Raw genomic sequence first — 14,846 nt, 5'->3', positions numbered from 1 at the left:
TGTAAGGATAATCAGTTTTTCTGAGACCATTTAATAAAAAATGTCTTTCCTCAGTATTCTACGATGCCCATTCTGTGATAAATGATGTTTTTGTGTTGGGGGGGTGTGTGTGTGAGAATTTTTCTTTTGGTCTGTTATTGAGTTTTTCTTATTTTTTTTTTGTTTTATTAGTCATTTTGTCTGTTCCTGTCTCAATACTACATTGTGTTAGCTGTTAGTGCTTTATAACAAGTCTCCCTACTTCTAACTTTTTTTTCTTCAGGGGATTTGGTTACTCTTGTTTTTGCTTTCCTACATACATTTTAAAATTAAGCTGGCAGGTTCACCCAAAAGCCAATAGGAATTTTGATTTGAATTTTATGAATCCATAGATCATTCAGGGAGAACTGACATCTTTAAAATATTGAATTTTTTATCATGTGAATATAACTCTTACTTGGGGGATTTTAATAGTTTTCTAATATACCTTTAAATATTCTCAGCCCAATTCTCTTTCTGAAACTCTAATAGACATATGTTCAATTTATCTTCTCACTGCTCTCCATGTCTCTTAATTTTCCTTTCTCCTCATATTTTCTATCTCTATTATGCATCCTGGATAATTTCCTTAGATATGCATTGCAGTTTAGTAATGTTTATTTTCTGTTGCTTTTATATACTATGACCCACTTATTATTTACTTTTAATTATAGTTTTTCTAATATAAAAGTTATTTTTATATTTTTAAAATTATAGTTACTTATTTATAGTCTCTTGTTCTTTAATGTAATTTTAACCCTGTCTTTTATTTCTTTAATGAGTATTTATAATTTGAGTATTCTAGACTGTTGTTTTTCCTTGCTTTTACTCATTGAATCCTTTACATTTTTCTGTGTTTGCGATTTTTAATGGAGACTTCATTTGTCTTGGTTCTTTTTTGGAATTCTGTGACACTTGGTTTGAAAATTGGTTTCTCTAGGGACAATCGGTATTTGCTTCTAAGATACTCAGGGAAATTTATTAATGCATAATGACTTTACATTAAACATTTGGATTGAAGTCTTTTGGACAACCCAGTGAACGAACCCATTTAAAGGCTAGCTGGAGTCAAGCATCCCGGGAAGAGTTTTTTTTTCTTTTATCACTTTGTGTCACATATTTTTCTTTAGACCCCTGATGGAGTCTTCGGGACTTGAACTCCTTTTCTTCTGAGATCTCTTTAGCCAGTACACCTGAAATTTTTACAGATAAACACGATCTAATTGCTCCCTGCCTCCTGCTCCCCTGTGCAAATCCAGTGAATCCCAGCACTCAGTGTGACCCATAAAAGTGAGAGACCAGCTTAAGCTTCATTAGTTTCATGATAAATCCACTTGTATCTAGGAGTATATGTTCATTCTTTAACCACACCAAGTACACTGGAGCTTTACAAATAAATATTTTTATTTTGTAAGGTAGTTTGTAGTCTCATTTTCTCTAAGATACTGGCTTTTCTCCTTTATAGATGAGGAGAAGAAAGCTTAGTTAGAGTGGTTAAGTTCCTTGCCCAGAGTTTTAAAGATAATGAGTGCTGAATCTATTCAACTTTTGTTGTTGTTGTTGTTTTTTTTTGTCTTGTTCACTTTCCACTTTACAATGCTAGTCTTCTCCTTAATGATAATAATGCTTTTTTAAAAAACCTTTACTGTGTTCTAGGAAAGTAATAGGAAAGTATTTCTTTAATATTCTTGCTTAACTGAGTCTTTATAACAACTCCATGTGTCACCAATTATTCTTCCTGTTTGCAGATTAAGAAGTGAGTCTCAGAGACATGGAGTAATAGTGAAATCATATATATTTAACAAGTGAGAGAGCTAGGCTTCTAGTTCAGGTTACTTTACATATGATTTTCATCACCTCCTCGCAGTAGTCTTTCCTAATTGTTATAATTCCCATTCTCTCCCACGTCTTCCTATTGTTTCCTTCATAGCAGTTTTACCTATTAGCAGTAATTCATGTGTTTATTACCTATTTCTTCACTAGGATCCTAAGCTCAACAAGAAGAGGGGGCATGACTCTTCTGCTTCTTTTGTACAACCAGCAGTTCTTTGCACCACTATGTAACACATAGGTGGCACCAAATATAAATATGGAATGCCCAAAAGTCTGATTCTGAAACTCACTTTATTTTTGCTGAATATATTGCCTCCTCCCTTGTTAAAAACCCTTCATGAGTAGAGTTCCTGTTATCCTGGAATTACAGCCAAGTCCAAAGCCGAAGACCATACACACACGAAGTTTAGAGAGCTGCTAGTGATTAGGGCCAGGCATCCAACAGGGGGTCTGAGACCAGAAAATTATTTCACCAAAGCTTTCACCTGCATGCTTATAAATTGATACAGAGAGAGGATGGAAGAGAAGACGTTGCTCTATTTGGAGGAGGATGTTAGTAAAGAAGGTTTATTTGCTTCCCTCACTCCGTAGTTGCCACCGGGGGTGAAGGAAGGGGATTGAAAGGGAATAATTATGTAAGTTATATTTGTCTGCAAGACGGCATTGCGGGTGTTTCACTCCCGTTGGGCCTGGCCGCCCGGCCATCTGGTAGAAGAAACATAATTGTGAAGACATATCTTGGTGGCGGACTGCCAGGCAGAAGAAGAGCCCAAGTTGGGGTTCCCTTAAGTTCTTGGTTCCCTAAAATTTTGAAGGACTGACCCCATCCAGGCTCTCAGGCCCAGGTAGTTGAAATTTTGTTGTTGTTGTTGTTGGAGGTCTTGTTAGTATCATCACAGTTTTGAGTGAGTTAGAGGCAAACAAATAAACCAAGACTGTAAAAATAATCCCCCAAAACATTATGTAGAAGACTGCAGCGTGAAGCTATAAGCACCTGGTATCAACAGGAAGGTAGGACAAAGGCTTGCTCAGCACAGTCAGCGCTGAGGGAGCTTTGTGGGATCGGCCCCCTGTCAAGGGAGCATCCTGAAGCTACCTCCAGTCCAAGCCAATGAGCTCAGTCTGCTCTCGTGACCAGCCAGGGCCAGCGCTGCTGCCAGGCTCATCCAATCAATTGGTCATTTCCAGAGTTACAAAAAAAAATATGATTTTTGACAATTTTTGCCAGTACTCTCATTGCTTTTATGAAGGAACAGCTTTTCAGAGGTTCTGACTCTGCTGGTTTCGCGGCTGGCATAGGAATGGGAATGGCAGAATGAGTAGGAACATCTTTTGATATTTACTTTGATACACAGAAATTTTTAATTTAGATGAAGTCCACTTTCTCAATTTTTTCTATTATGGTTAGAACTTTCTGAATCCTTTTTAAAAATTCATTGCCTACTCCAAGTCATGAAGGTATTTTTTAAGGTTTTCTTCTAGAATTAGTTTTAGCTTTTAGGTTTCTATCTGTGATCCCTCTTGAAACATTATTTGTACATGGTGTGTGATAGGGGTCAAGACTAATTTTTTTTCAATATGAATAACCAGTTTTTCCAGCATCATTTGTTAAAAGAATGTTATTTTCCCCATATTTGTTTGAGTACCTGTTCTGAAACTGTACATGTGTGGGTCTATTTCTGGACTTTTGATTCTTTTTTATTGATCTAATTGTCAGTCCTTTGGTTCTACATGCTCTTGATTTATTTGCCTTTATACTAAGTCTTGAAATTGGGTAGTGAAAGTTCTCCAACTTTGTCAAGATTACTATTTGACTACTTTATGTCCTTTTCTTCTATGCAAGTTTTAAAATTGAATGGGTTTTGATAGGGATTGTGTTGAACTTGTGTCTCCTTTTGGGAAGATTTGACATCATAACAGTATTGAGTTTTTGTATACACAAATATGATATCTTGATTTATTTACAGCCTCTTTAATTTTCTTGGTAATGTTTTATAGTTTTCATTGTAAGGTCTTATACATATTTTAATAGATTATCATTTAGTAGTTTATGTTTTAAATGCCATTAAATGGTATCTAATTTTTATTTCTTAATTTGTAGTTGATTAAATATAGAAATACAGTTGACTTTTGTTTATGGCCCTGTACACTATGACCATAAACTCATGTATGAATTCTGCTAGGAATATCATAGGATTACTTGGGGATTTACACAATCATGCCATCTTCAAATAATAAATTTTACTTTGTTCTTCCCAATCTGTATGCCTCTTTCTTTGCTTCTTTTGCACCTCTTGTACTGCACTAGTTAGGACTTCCAGAACAACGTTGAATAGAAGTGGTGGGGGCAGACATACTTGCTTTGTTTCAGTCTTGGGGTTCAGTTGTTCAGCATCATGTGCGATGCTGCTTGTAGACTCTTCATACTCACCCTTTATCAGATTGAGGATGCTCTTTTCTCTTTCCAGCTGGTTGAAAGTTTTATCATTATTTCTTTTTTTTGCAAGCAGGCCTGCAAGATACATATGAAGTTTGAGGATCTCTGTAGTGATGAATTAGTTGCTAGGGTGGCAAGGAAAATAAAAACACGTACATCTGCGGGCAAAACCAGGCGGGATGGACAAAGGCCATACAGTGATACCACAGACACACTGTGCTGAGGGGAAGAGACCTGACTTCTATTCTTGGCTCTGCCACCAACTAGCTATTTGACCTTAAATAAAGCACTCTGCTCCTTACCTAGCATTCAGAGATATATAGCTGAGAGCCTTGCCCTGTCATTGCTTCACTATCACATGCTCTTGGTGGCCTTTGCTATATTCTCAGTCTTGAGCATGAGTAGTGCTCTGTTCTCTAACCCCACTTTTAATTAGCTCCTTTACCAAAAACTCTTCATCAGAACATTTTGGGATGATTTTTTTTTTCCCAAGACTTCTCTCTAACTGAGACACGTTGGTAGTGTCTTCTCAACATGTAGGTGTGTTCTTGGCTCATTGTGTCTAGGGTTGACCTCAAAGTAGGTAGGAAGGTCTCTGCCTCTAACCCCAGCCTGCCACCTCCTACCTGTATTTGCAATGATCTGGGTTTAGTGGAGGAAAATGATTTTAACTGCTTTGAACGTCATTGACTCCATTCCTTTGGGCCATGCAGGTTTTCACGTTTTGAGACCCTTTTGAGAATGCAGATGCATATTCTTGTGAGGGTCACATTGTAAACTGTTTTGAGCTGACAAAATTATGTTAGGTTTTCTATTTAGTGACACTATTAGTTAAGTCGGATTGTGGGCGAGACAGCATAGGTTCCAGGGAGATGAGAAATCGAAGGGGGGAGGAATAATGTTTGAGCATAGAAAGATATACTTTTCTTGTTCATAGATTTACTGGGAACAACCCTACGGGAATCTAAATCCTTTCCCTTAAAATTTCTATGAATTTCCAGAGAGCTTATGTTCTTAAGGTTATTTCTGTTCCCAGGCTCATGCTTTTTCTAAATTTGTTCAATTTCTGATTATCTTTCTATTCCAGTAGGCAAAGTCTATTCTGTATTCACTGACCTAGTTGTAAAACTCAGTCTCTTCTCCAGTTTCCACGTACATAAAACCCTCTGCCTTTGAGGCAAGGACCAGACTTTCCTGCAGATTTAAGTGCAGGGGGGAAATATGAAGGAGGAGACAGAGGAGGCCCTTCCATCACAGCAGTGCAAAAGCTGCCACTTGAACATTACACTGTGTTCTTAAAATGTCCTTCAGCCACCCCTTCACCAGGGCGTTTTCACTGGTCACTTCAGAGCATCTCATGACCGTGCCGTGAGCGATCTTTGTGTCCTCCTATTCCTCTCCCTCCTGTGCTTTCCCTTCTCTTGTCTCGCTCTCTCTTTCAGGGAATGCAAAGTGAGGGAGCCTTTGGAACCACACACCTGGGCTCCCATCTTGGCTTTATTAGTTATTAGCTGAATGGCTTGTATAAGTTACCTAAACTTTCCAGTGTCAGTTGTTCCCTAAGTAAAGTGGGCATAATAAAATTACCCATTGTTCTGTGTATGAGAGATGTAGAGTGGGTGCTGTCATTTGCTGTCTTCTCGGGACTGTGGTGCCTGTTTTTCCAGCTTCCAGGAGTGTTGTCTGCCGATGGTTGACAGCTGAGCCCAGTCCCAGGCACCATTCCTGGCAGAAGGTTCCACTCTGCCAAGGGACTGCCCATACCCAGAGACTGGTTGATGGGCAGGTTCAGCTGCCTGAAATGCAACAAGTCTCAGAGGTCATTGCAGCTCCACAGTTTCATGTGAGATCAACCAAGGCTTCTGTTGCAACTGCATTGCAACTTGGCCTCTCACTCTCCCACAGACACGCTAGTAAACCTGAAAATGACTGTCTCAGAGCCTGTTTTCAACCTAAAGAAAATGGTTAAGAATATTTGGTGCATACTAGATGCCCAGGAAATTGTTATTTTTTGGAGAGTAACTAAGAGAATTTATTTTATGAGATTTTCCAGAATATTCCAGACATATATAAAACTACCCAAGGAATCTTAATGAATTTGGAACTATGAGCAGTGAGAATAAAATTATCCCAAATTTTGATAATGGAAAGATGGGTATTGTTTGATTTTATAAATCTTATTTTACTAGAGCACATTTTAAGGAGCCTACTCTAATAGAAGCAGTACCTTGGTATTAGTAATGGCCTCTTACTTGCTACTCGTGGGCATGGTAATTTTGTTGTCTCTGTACATTTGATTAATAACCCAAAACTGATAGAGGTGCTGACAGTTTACATCCCCATCACGTTAGGGGTTAACAACTCAGGTTAGGGGCTAACCTGTGGAAAGGTGATATGCTGTGATTTCGTAGACAAAGGAATAATGAACGCTATAGGGATTGAGGTCTTGCATCTGATTTGGCAGTCTTTTGGGTCTTTCTTTCCTATTTTAAATCTCAGTTTCTTATATACATTTTGATTTTGTATTTGTCTTCCATGTTGGTTATTTCATTAACGAGTTAAATACAACTTTGTCAGATGCTTATTATCTATTTGTATGAGAATATTGTTTTTAACAGTGTTTTTTTTTTTTTTAATACAAATGCACTTCTGTGTAAGTATTCATAGTTCCTGAAGGGGAGCAATAGGATTGGAAGGGGCCCAAAACTTCATGGGAGCAATTGGGAAAGAGAAGCCAATATTTTGAAGTTCACCATACCTGTCATACTAAATCCAGACTATGGGTTGAGTGTGAAGTGTGTGTATTTCCCAGGGCTTCTGTAACCAAGGACCACACACTATGTGGCTTAAACAGCACAAATGTATTATCTCACAGCCTGGAGGCTGGAAGTTTGAGATCAGTTCTTACAGGTTGGTTCCCTCTGAGGGCTGTGAGGATGAACCTGTTCCAGGCATCTCCCCAAGCTGCTGGTGGTTTGGGGGCCATCTTTGGTGTTCCGTGGCTTGCAGACATATCAGCCCAAACTCTGGCTTCACGTTGTTCACATCATGTTCTCCCTGTGTGTCTCTGTGTTCTGATCTCCCCTTTCTATAAGGACACCAGTCGTATTGGATTAGGAGCCTCACCTAATGACCTCACTGTAATGGGATGACCTCTGCACAGTCCCTGTCTATAGTCTGGACTTTAACGAATGAGTTTTGGTGCTGGTGGCGGGGCACACATTTCAACCCATAACAGTATGATTACTTTTCCCCTTGATGGCCACCTTTAGGAGGAGAATGCCATGAACTCCTGAGAGAACCCCAGTTAAGAGATCTCGTCTTGTTTTAAAATGAGGTTTATTGTCACATCCCACACAAAGCCCAAACCAGCATTCCTTTAGGAATGCGGTTATGATGGATTAGGCTTGGGAAATAAACCCTAACACATGAGGTCAAAAATTCTCAGGGGTATTTAGCAACCCGTATGCTTTACAGATTAAACAAACAAATCAGAACATGCCTTTTTGGTGTTTCATTCACTTACATGCATATAATCAAGTAAATGATTCCAGTGACACTTGGATTGCATTTTTTAAGATATGTTGGTAAATTTGTCTGAGGGGAGAGGGTGGTGCATTTTAATTCTGCACTAGGCAGGTAGGCAAATTGGGAGAGAAAAAGTGATTCCTTTGGCAACCAGGGAATTATTACCATGACTAGAAGAAGACTCTTCTATTTGAATAACTCCTCTGAATTGCCTGGCCCTTAATGGAAGCTTGTTAAAAGTTTATTGAGTGAGCGGAAGTATCCAGGGAACTTGTAATATTTGAGAACAATCAAATAAGCACATATTTATCCAGAGATTTACCGTAGACCCAACTTTGCTTAGGTGCCATGGGGGTTGCCGGTATGTAAAAGAGCACAATGACAGCAGTGGCTTTATTGTGTATACTGTGTGCCAAGCACCATGCACACATCTCAAGAAAATGATCTCAGCAACTCTCTGAATTGGGCAAGAGTGTTCTTATTTAACAAAGAAGGAAACTGAGGCTAAGAGAGGTCAAGCAACTTGACTACATAGTTGGTGATTGGTAAGATAAGGTGAATTCTTAATCTGTGCACTCATACCACTTAAACTGGCCTCTCTCTAGGAGAAGCTTCCATTCTTGTTGTAGAGATAAAACATTTATAATTGAGCCAGTTAGAAAATTAGTATAGTTAAGAGGCTGATTGTATTGTGTGTCTTTTTTGTTGTATATATGTGTGCTGTTAGCATTTCTTGAAAGCGTGGCATTGTGTAGAGGTTAAGTACATACAGTCTGGAGTTAGAGGCCTGGATTCCCATCTCGCTCAGACCTCTTCCTATCAGTGTGATCTTGGACATGCGACTTAACTACTCTTCGCTATTATTATTTTTTATTCTCACCTGAGGACATTTTTTCATTGCTTTTAGAGAGAGCGGATGGGGGAGAGAGAGAGAGAGGAAAAAAAAACATTGACATGAGAAAGAAACATTGGTTGGTTGCCTCTTGTAGGCTCCCTGACCAGGGATCAAATATGCAACCCGGGTTTGTGCCCTAATCAGGAATCAAACCCGCAGCCTTTCGGTGTATAGGACAGTATTCCAACCAACTAAGCCACACAGGCTATTACTTTTTAAAATACAAACTAGAGGATAATAAAAGTACCAACCTTATTGTTGTGAAGAATATATAAGATATGTAAAGTGATTCAATGATGGCAAAAATGTATTTTTTTGCTAGAATACTGTAGGCTTCACAAAGACAGCGATTTATGTCTCTTTTATTCATTCATGCATCTTATATGTCTAGAACAGTGCTTGGTATAAAAAGGACATTTAGTAAATATACTGTTCAGTGAATGAATATATTTCCATATGGAAATCCCAGGGTTTGGTTACATTAGCAGGCATGATAAAGTGGTCAGATGTTTGCAGATCTATGTAGAACAGTTGACTCTCAGCCTAGGATACTCATTAGGGATACCTGGAAGGCTTCAAATGGACTGGCTCTCAAGCCCCCTCCACAGATGAAGGTTGTGCGGCCCTGTTGGAGAATGACTGTGAAAATAACAGCTACAAAAACAGAATGATACAGGCATATCGATCATGTTGAAGACTCAATGGCAAAGGCGATTTTCTGAATGGCTTACAATCCTTAGGAAACTAAACACAACCTTCGTTTCAATAGCAATTGTATTCTTCAGAATTTACACACACACACACACACACACACACTAAAATCATTAAAAAGAGCTTTGAGTTCATATGGAACAGGAGTTAGGATTTGGGCTCAAATAATCACACATGGTTTGTTCCCCTACATGAATCTCTGGTGGGATTATTTAGAATTTGTGTGGGGCTTGGCACAATTTTTTTATTGTGTGGGCTCTCCTTAACTTTGCAGGTGGCTTGTCTAGATCAACCAAGAAGCACTGTGGGCTGCTTTGAATGTAAGCCACGTTAGAACCAATATAGTATAGGGAGGAAAACACCAACATATATAGTGATTAAGATCTCTCCTCAGGCACTTGGGAAATTGAACCACGATACAAAGTAACTTTTTAAGATAGCTATTCCTTCTCTAGAACAAGAAGATGGGTTCACCAATCTAATGTGTCAATTGCTCGTCTCAGAGATCCCCTGGCTAAGGGGCCTCTTGATTCTCTGGCTGTCTCTTCTCAGCAGGGGGCTCCTCAGTCTCCGCTCACTGGCAGAATCCCTGGGAGGCTCTGGTAGGGATGGACTGAACATGGAGCCATATAGACTGGAAAGAAGAGTAGAAACCGAGGGGATTGAGAGAGATCTGCAACACAGATAATGAGAGGGATCTTCGATGAACAACCACTTATGCACATGTTTCCCCATAAAATTTAAGATATTTTTATGAAGAATAGATGCTGCCTATTTCTTTCAATAAATACGTTATAAAAATATTAACACTATCACATGCCCTCTGCAAATGTTGTAGTAAAAGGATTCCATTTTAATGTTGACCACCATGCTGTTTTGAAGTCTTTGGCTTCTAAACACTGAATTCTACCTCTGTTTGTCTTTATCTTTCAAGGACTGCTTTGAAGGAGTTCTGGCCCTCTCAGGAAAGAATATCAATGAAATGTAAGGTCTGGGATATAATTCAGATGATTCTAATCAGATTTCTCAACCACTGATCTAATCATTGAACTGTTTTGTTTAGCTTCTTGGTCAAGTTCATTCATTAACTCAGAAAGCATTTGCTGACTATATGCTGGGTCTACCCCTGGGCTAGAGGGTAATACAATTAGTGGATGAATTGAACCCTGTCCTTTAGGGGTTTATAGTCTTATTGAAGGAAGTAAGAGACATAATAGAATGCTATTTAAAATGTATGATGACTTTTGCACTTGAAATATGTTAGAGTTCTCTCCTGGAAGTTTCTCCATTTCAAATAATCTTTTGCCATTATAGTCACCCCTGACAAAGTGTTGTAAAATTAATAGAAAGAGTCACTGGCATTTCACGACTTCACTGACTGTGGGTTTGAGAGGATTCATAGCAGGAGAAGAGAATGAGAAATTGAAACGCCATTGATTTTTTTTTTATTGGAACAAATTGAAACGTAAAATCCCTGCCCCACCACACACACCAAATTCTACGAGACTCTTAAATGTCATCTTGTCAACCAAGGTGAATCCAGATAGAAAAACAACTTAGAGTAAGTAATTTTATTTAAGGTCTGAGAAATGATGAAATTTCTTTCTTATTTTCAAAGAAAATGTGTATACACATGTGAACTATTGGAAAAAATGATTTTTTCGCATGGTTATTTAGGAGAATGGAAAGCTGTAATCAGAAGTTAGGTAACTTCTCCCCCTCCACTCCACCCCCTTCTCCGCCCCCACTCCATATATATTCCTTTTATTTGCTTTCTTATGTAATATCCCTTTGTGAGACCCATGTACACTGACAATGTTTGATGCTTCTTACTTATTTTCCCCCTAATTAATGTTTATATGGGTAGCAGATATACAATTTTCTTCTATGAATGTTGCAGAAAACCACCCTTAAATTTACATCCACATGAGGAATAAATAATCCATAGAAGTCCTTACTTGATCGTTTCTATTCACAGGCTGGGGAAGAGAGCGATGTGACTGCAATCGCATTTCAGAGCGTGGCCAGCGTTGAATGTTTGTGTGTCTCTCATCTTGTAGCCACACCGCTCTTCTGGACACGCGTGCGTTCCTTGCATCCCAGTTTGGTTGCCTGAGCAATGTGCCCCGCCCGGCTGGCCCTCCTCATTAGGAAGAGTAGTCAGGCTTTGGTGGTCAGAGTCTATAGTGTCTCATGAGTTACACTCATTTGTCCTGTGGTTTTCACTGTGACAGGAGGTTGTGGTGACTGTTAAGGAATCAAAGGTGAAACCTATAGGTTCTGCCTCTACAAAGATCTGATTTTTGGGTGGTGAAAACTGTGACTCAGAGTCACTATTCAGGGTCCTTCAGAGCCAGAGAAAAGTCCTCAAGAAAAATGCTGAAGTTCCTTGAACTCAGGTGGAGGAAAGCATCTAGGGTATAGAAGGATCACCATATAACACTCTCCCAGTATTTTTTTTCTTATTGCTCAATAAAAGAGAATATACTTTGGGGCAAGGTGCCAAAATTGATGATGTTAATTATATGCTTTGGTGAAAGTGAGGAAAGAGAATATTGCATCCTTGGACTGTCTTCATTTAAGACCTACATACTTGTAATGACTCCTTGGGGGCTTATATAAAGCAAGTTCATTGCCTGCTGCCTGGCAGGAGAATCTGAAAGTAGGCTATGGGCAAGTTTGATGTGATCGCTTCTGACTACCGAAGACCTAGCCAGTATTTCTGGGACTTGCTGTGTAGGAATGCAAGAGAGTTACATATGTGTGTACACACACACACACACACACAACACACACACACGGCTGGACACTTGCTGAGCTCTCAGACATGATGGGTCATTGCTTAGTGGCTTCATGATCCGGGGTTCTTTCTGGATTCTTACCCAACCTTTCTTCAGGTTGTGGGGCTGCTGGTCACCTCCTGAAACTTTACAAATTCTGTTCTGGGTGAAGTCTGCAGGGCTCAGTGAACAGTACAGAGAGGTCATCTGCTTCTAGGGCCCAACAAAGCCTTTAGATTCTGATCTTGCTTCTCCCCTTACCCGGGCGATTTCCTTTCCCTTCAATGGCTCAGGGGATGGGATTCACCACGTGTCTGGCATTACTGCCTTTCTTTTCCCATCGCACTGTCTGGAGCCTCAATTTTCTCTGTGGAGAGATGGGTGAAGGAGTCTGAGGACCTGGGCCTCCTCCAGGGCCTGGTGTGGCGGGGGAGTCTAGTGTCAGATGGCAGATGCTTACAGCGATGTTCACGTCCTGTGAGACAGGCTTCAGAGAGCTAACGGGGGGTAACGTACAGAGTGAAGTTGCTAGTGCTTTCCTTCCGGGCTCCCCCTTGGTGGGCCTGGGGAGTTAGCGCTCCCCTAACCCCCGCCTGTCAAACTAAATTAAGAGGTTAACTGATGCAACACTGAATTACCAGAAATTGAGATTATTCAGAAGTAGCAGAATTGCAGTGAAGGACACACAAGCTGTAGCTAGCTGCAGGTGAGTCTGTTGATGGTTTGAGGTGATCTGTTTTTATGGGCAAAGAGGGCAGGGAGTCGGGAGTCCAGCCAGTGTCCAAGCAGCAAGTTCATAGGCTGGAGCACTGGGCGAGATTCTTGGCAGACGTTTCACTGGTCTGGGGATAAGTTTAGGTCTTCTGTAAATCAGGTGTTTATGGGAAGTCAGTCTCTCAATTCTTAAGCTTTGTTTTCATGAGGGCACATGTGTGAGATTCTCCTTTTCATATCTTCAGGTTTAATTTTAGGTTAAAATCCTTTCACAATCTCACAGAGACGTTTGTAAACGTTAGCTTACAGAAGGATAATGCGCGTATAAATGCAGACTACCCAGCCCTCACCCACAGACCAGTCAGGGCTCAGAGCTGCAGCATCAAAAGACCCGCCTGATTCTAGTTTAGGTGGTAATTCTCAGAGCATGTGTGGGCACTTAACGCGGAGGGAAGGCTCCTGGCCTTTCCAGGAGCTACTTAGTTAATTCATGGATCAGCACTCGTATTTAAGCGCGAGACCCTTGTCTGACATTTTTGATGCAGATGTTCAGAAACTGACTTCTATTATTCATGATGGTACTACATGCTCTCCCTGGGTGGTTTCTGCTTTCTTTATCTTGCTGTTCTCATTCTCCCCACTTTGGGATCTCCCCTCCCTTCTCTTTTCTTAGCAATAGATGTGTGTGCTCGCTAAAGGGGCTCCTCTTATTTCTTGTCTTTGCAGACCAAGTTCAGGGCTGTCTTTCTTGACCTTTCCCACCTTTCTCACCTGAATTCTGTTATATGCCACTCAACAAACCTAAAATCCAAACAACATGTACTAGATTTTTGTTGCTGTGGATGTTGGTAAGATATTGGTCTTTCAGTGTTGGCCATTTCTTGTCAGATCAAAACCAGCCCTCTCCCGTTTAGAACCTCGAGCTCTGTGTAGACGTCTCCTGCAAGGGAAAGGGAGGATGTTCTTGTGAGGAGCCACAGTGCACTTGGAGCTGTGACCAGCCTGGAGAACACTTCAGCGGGACACGGAGGAATTTCAGTAGAAGACCTCATGAGCCTACTTTTCTTGCTTTTACTGTCCGGCAGCTTTAAACTTGTCCAAGTACTGTGACCGCCTTTGCACTAGGCCATTTCCTGCAAACCAACCTGCATTCTGGCCTCTACCCTCAACAGGGCCGTATATTTTAATTTCTGGCCCTCAAGCAATATTGCCCCAATGCGACCCCCTCACTGCCCCCTCAACCGCCCTGTCTTTGCAATCTGCCACCCTCTACCTTCACCATGACCTTTCGAGAGATATGTTCCAGTACATTCGTGAAGGTTCGCGCATGCGGGAGACTGACTCACGCATCATTTCTACCCCACAGGAAAGTTGTAGCTCTGTATTACCTTCTGATGTTGGTTTTTCTTTGTATTTTTTTCTTCTTGCTGCAGGAAAGCAATCTCCCGGGCAGGCCTGCAGCATCTGGCTCCTGCTCCTCCCCTCGGCCTTCCTGTGGCAAATGGTCCAGCGAAAGAGCCCAGAGCGACTCTGGACTGGAGCGTAGGTGTCAGCTTTTTTGTTTAAACATAATTCGATTGCATGTGTGTCTGTCTCTTTCTCAGGGTTCTCACAGCTACAAGCAAGACTTAATTATTTTTATTTTTTTTATTAATTTGTTTTTTAAATAATTTTTATTTTTATATTACAGTTGACTTACAATATTAGTTTCAGGTGCATAACGCAGTGATTAGACATTGTATAACTTACTAAGTGATCATCCCAATAAATCTGGTACCCATATGACACCATATATAGTTATTAGAATGTTATTGGCTACACCTCCTATGCTGTACTTTACATCCCCATGACTGTTCTGTAACAACCAATTTGTACCTCTTAATCCCTTCACCTTTTTCACCTATTCCTCCAACTCTCCTCTCTTCTGGCA

General features: G+C 40.4%; 1 protein-coding gene across 1 annotated transcript in view; it reads left to right on the top strand.

The window, feature by feature from the left end:
* The window catches only part of DGKI (diacylglycerol kinase iota), a 379,645-nt gene that overhangs the window by 118,852 nt on the left and 245,947 nt on the right, over nucleotides 1–14,846 (top strand). The window contains 1 exon segment of the mRNA XM_054564265.1: nucleotides 14,350–14,458. Coding sequence (XP_054420240.1) covers nucleotides 14,350–14,458 — 109 coding nt within the window.

The sequence above is a fragment of the Pteronotus mesoamericanus genome, unplaced genomic scaffold, assembly GCF_021234165.1.
Source record: "Pteronotus mesoamericanus isolate MK-2021 breed Mesoamerican mustached bat unplaced genomic scaffold, CSHL_Meso_final scaffold_85, whole genome shotgun sequence".
Classification (NCBI taxonomy): Eukaryota; Metazoa; Chordata; class Mammalia; order Chiroptera; family Mormoopidae; genus Pteronotus; species Pteronotus mesoamericanus.
Note: the sequence above shows the minus strand (reverse complement) of the source record. Positions and strands in the feature narration are given on the sequence as shown.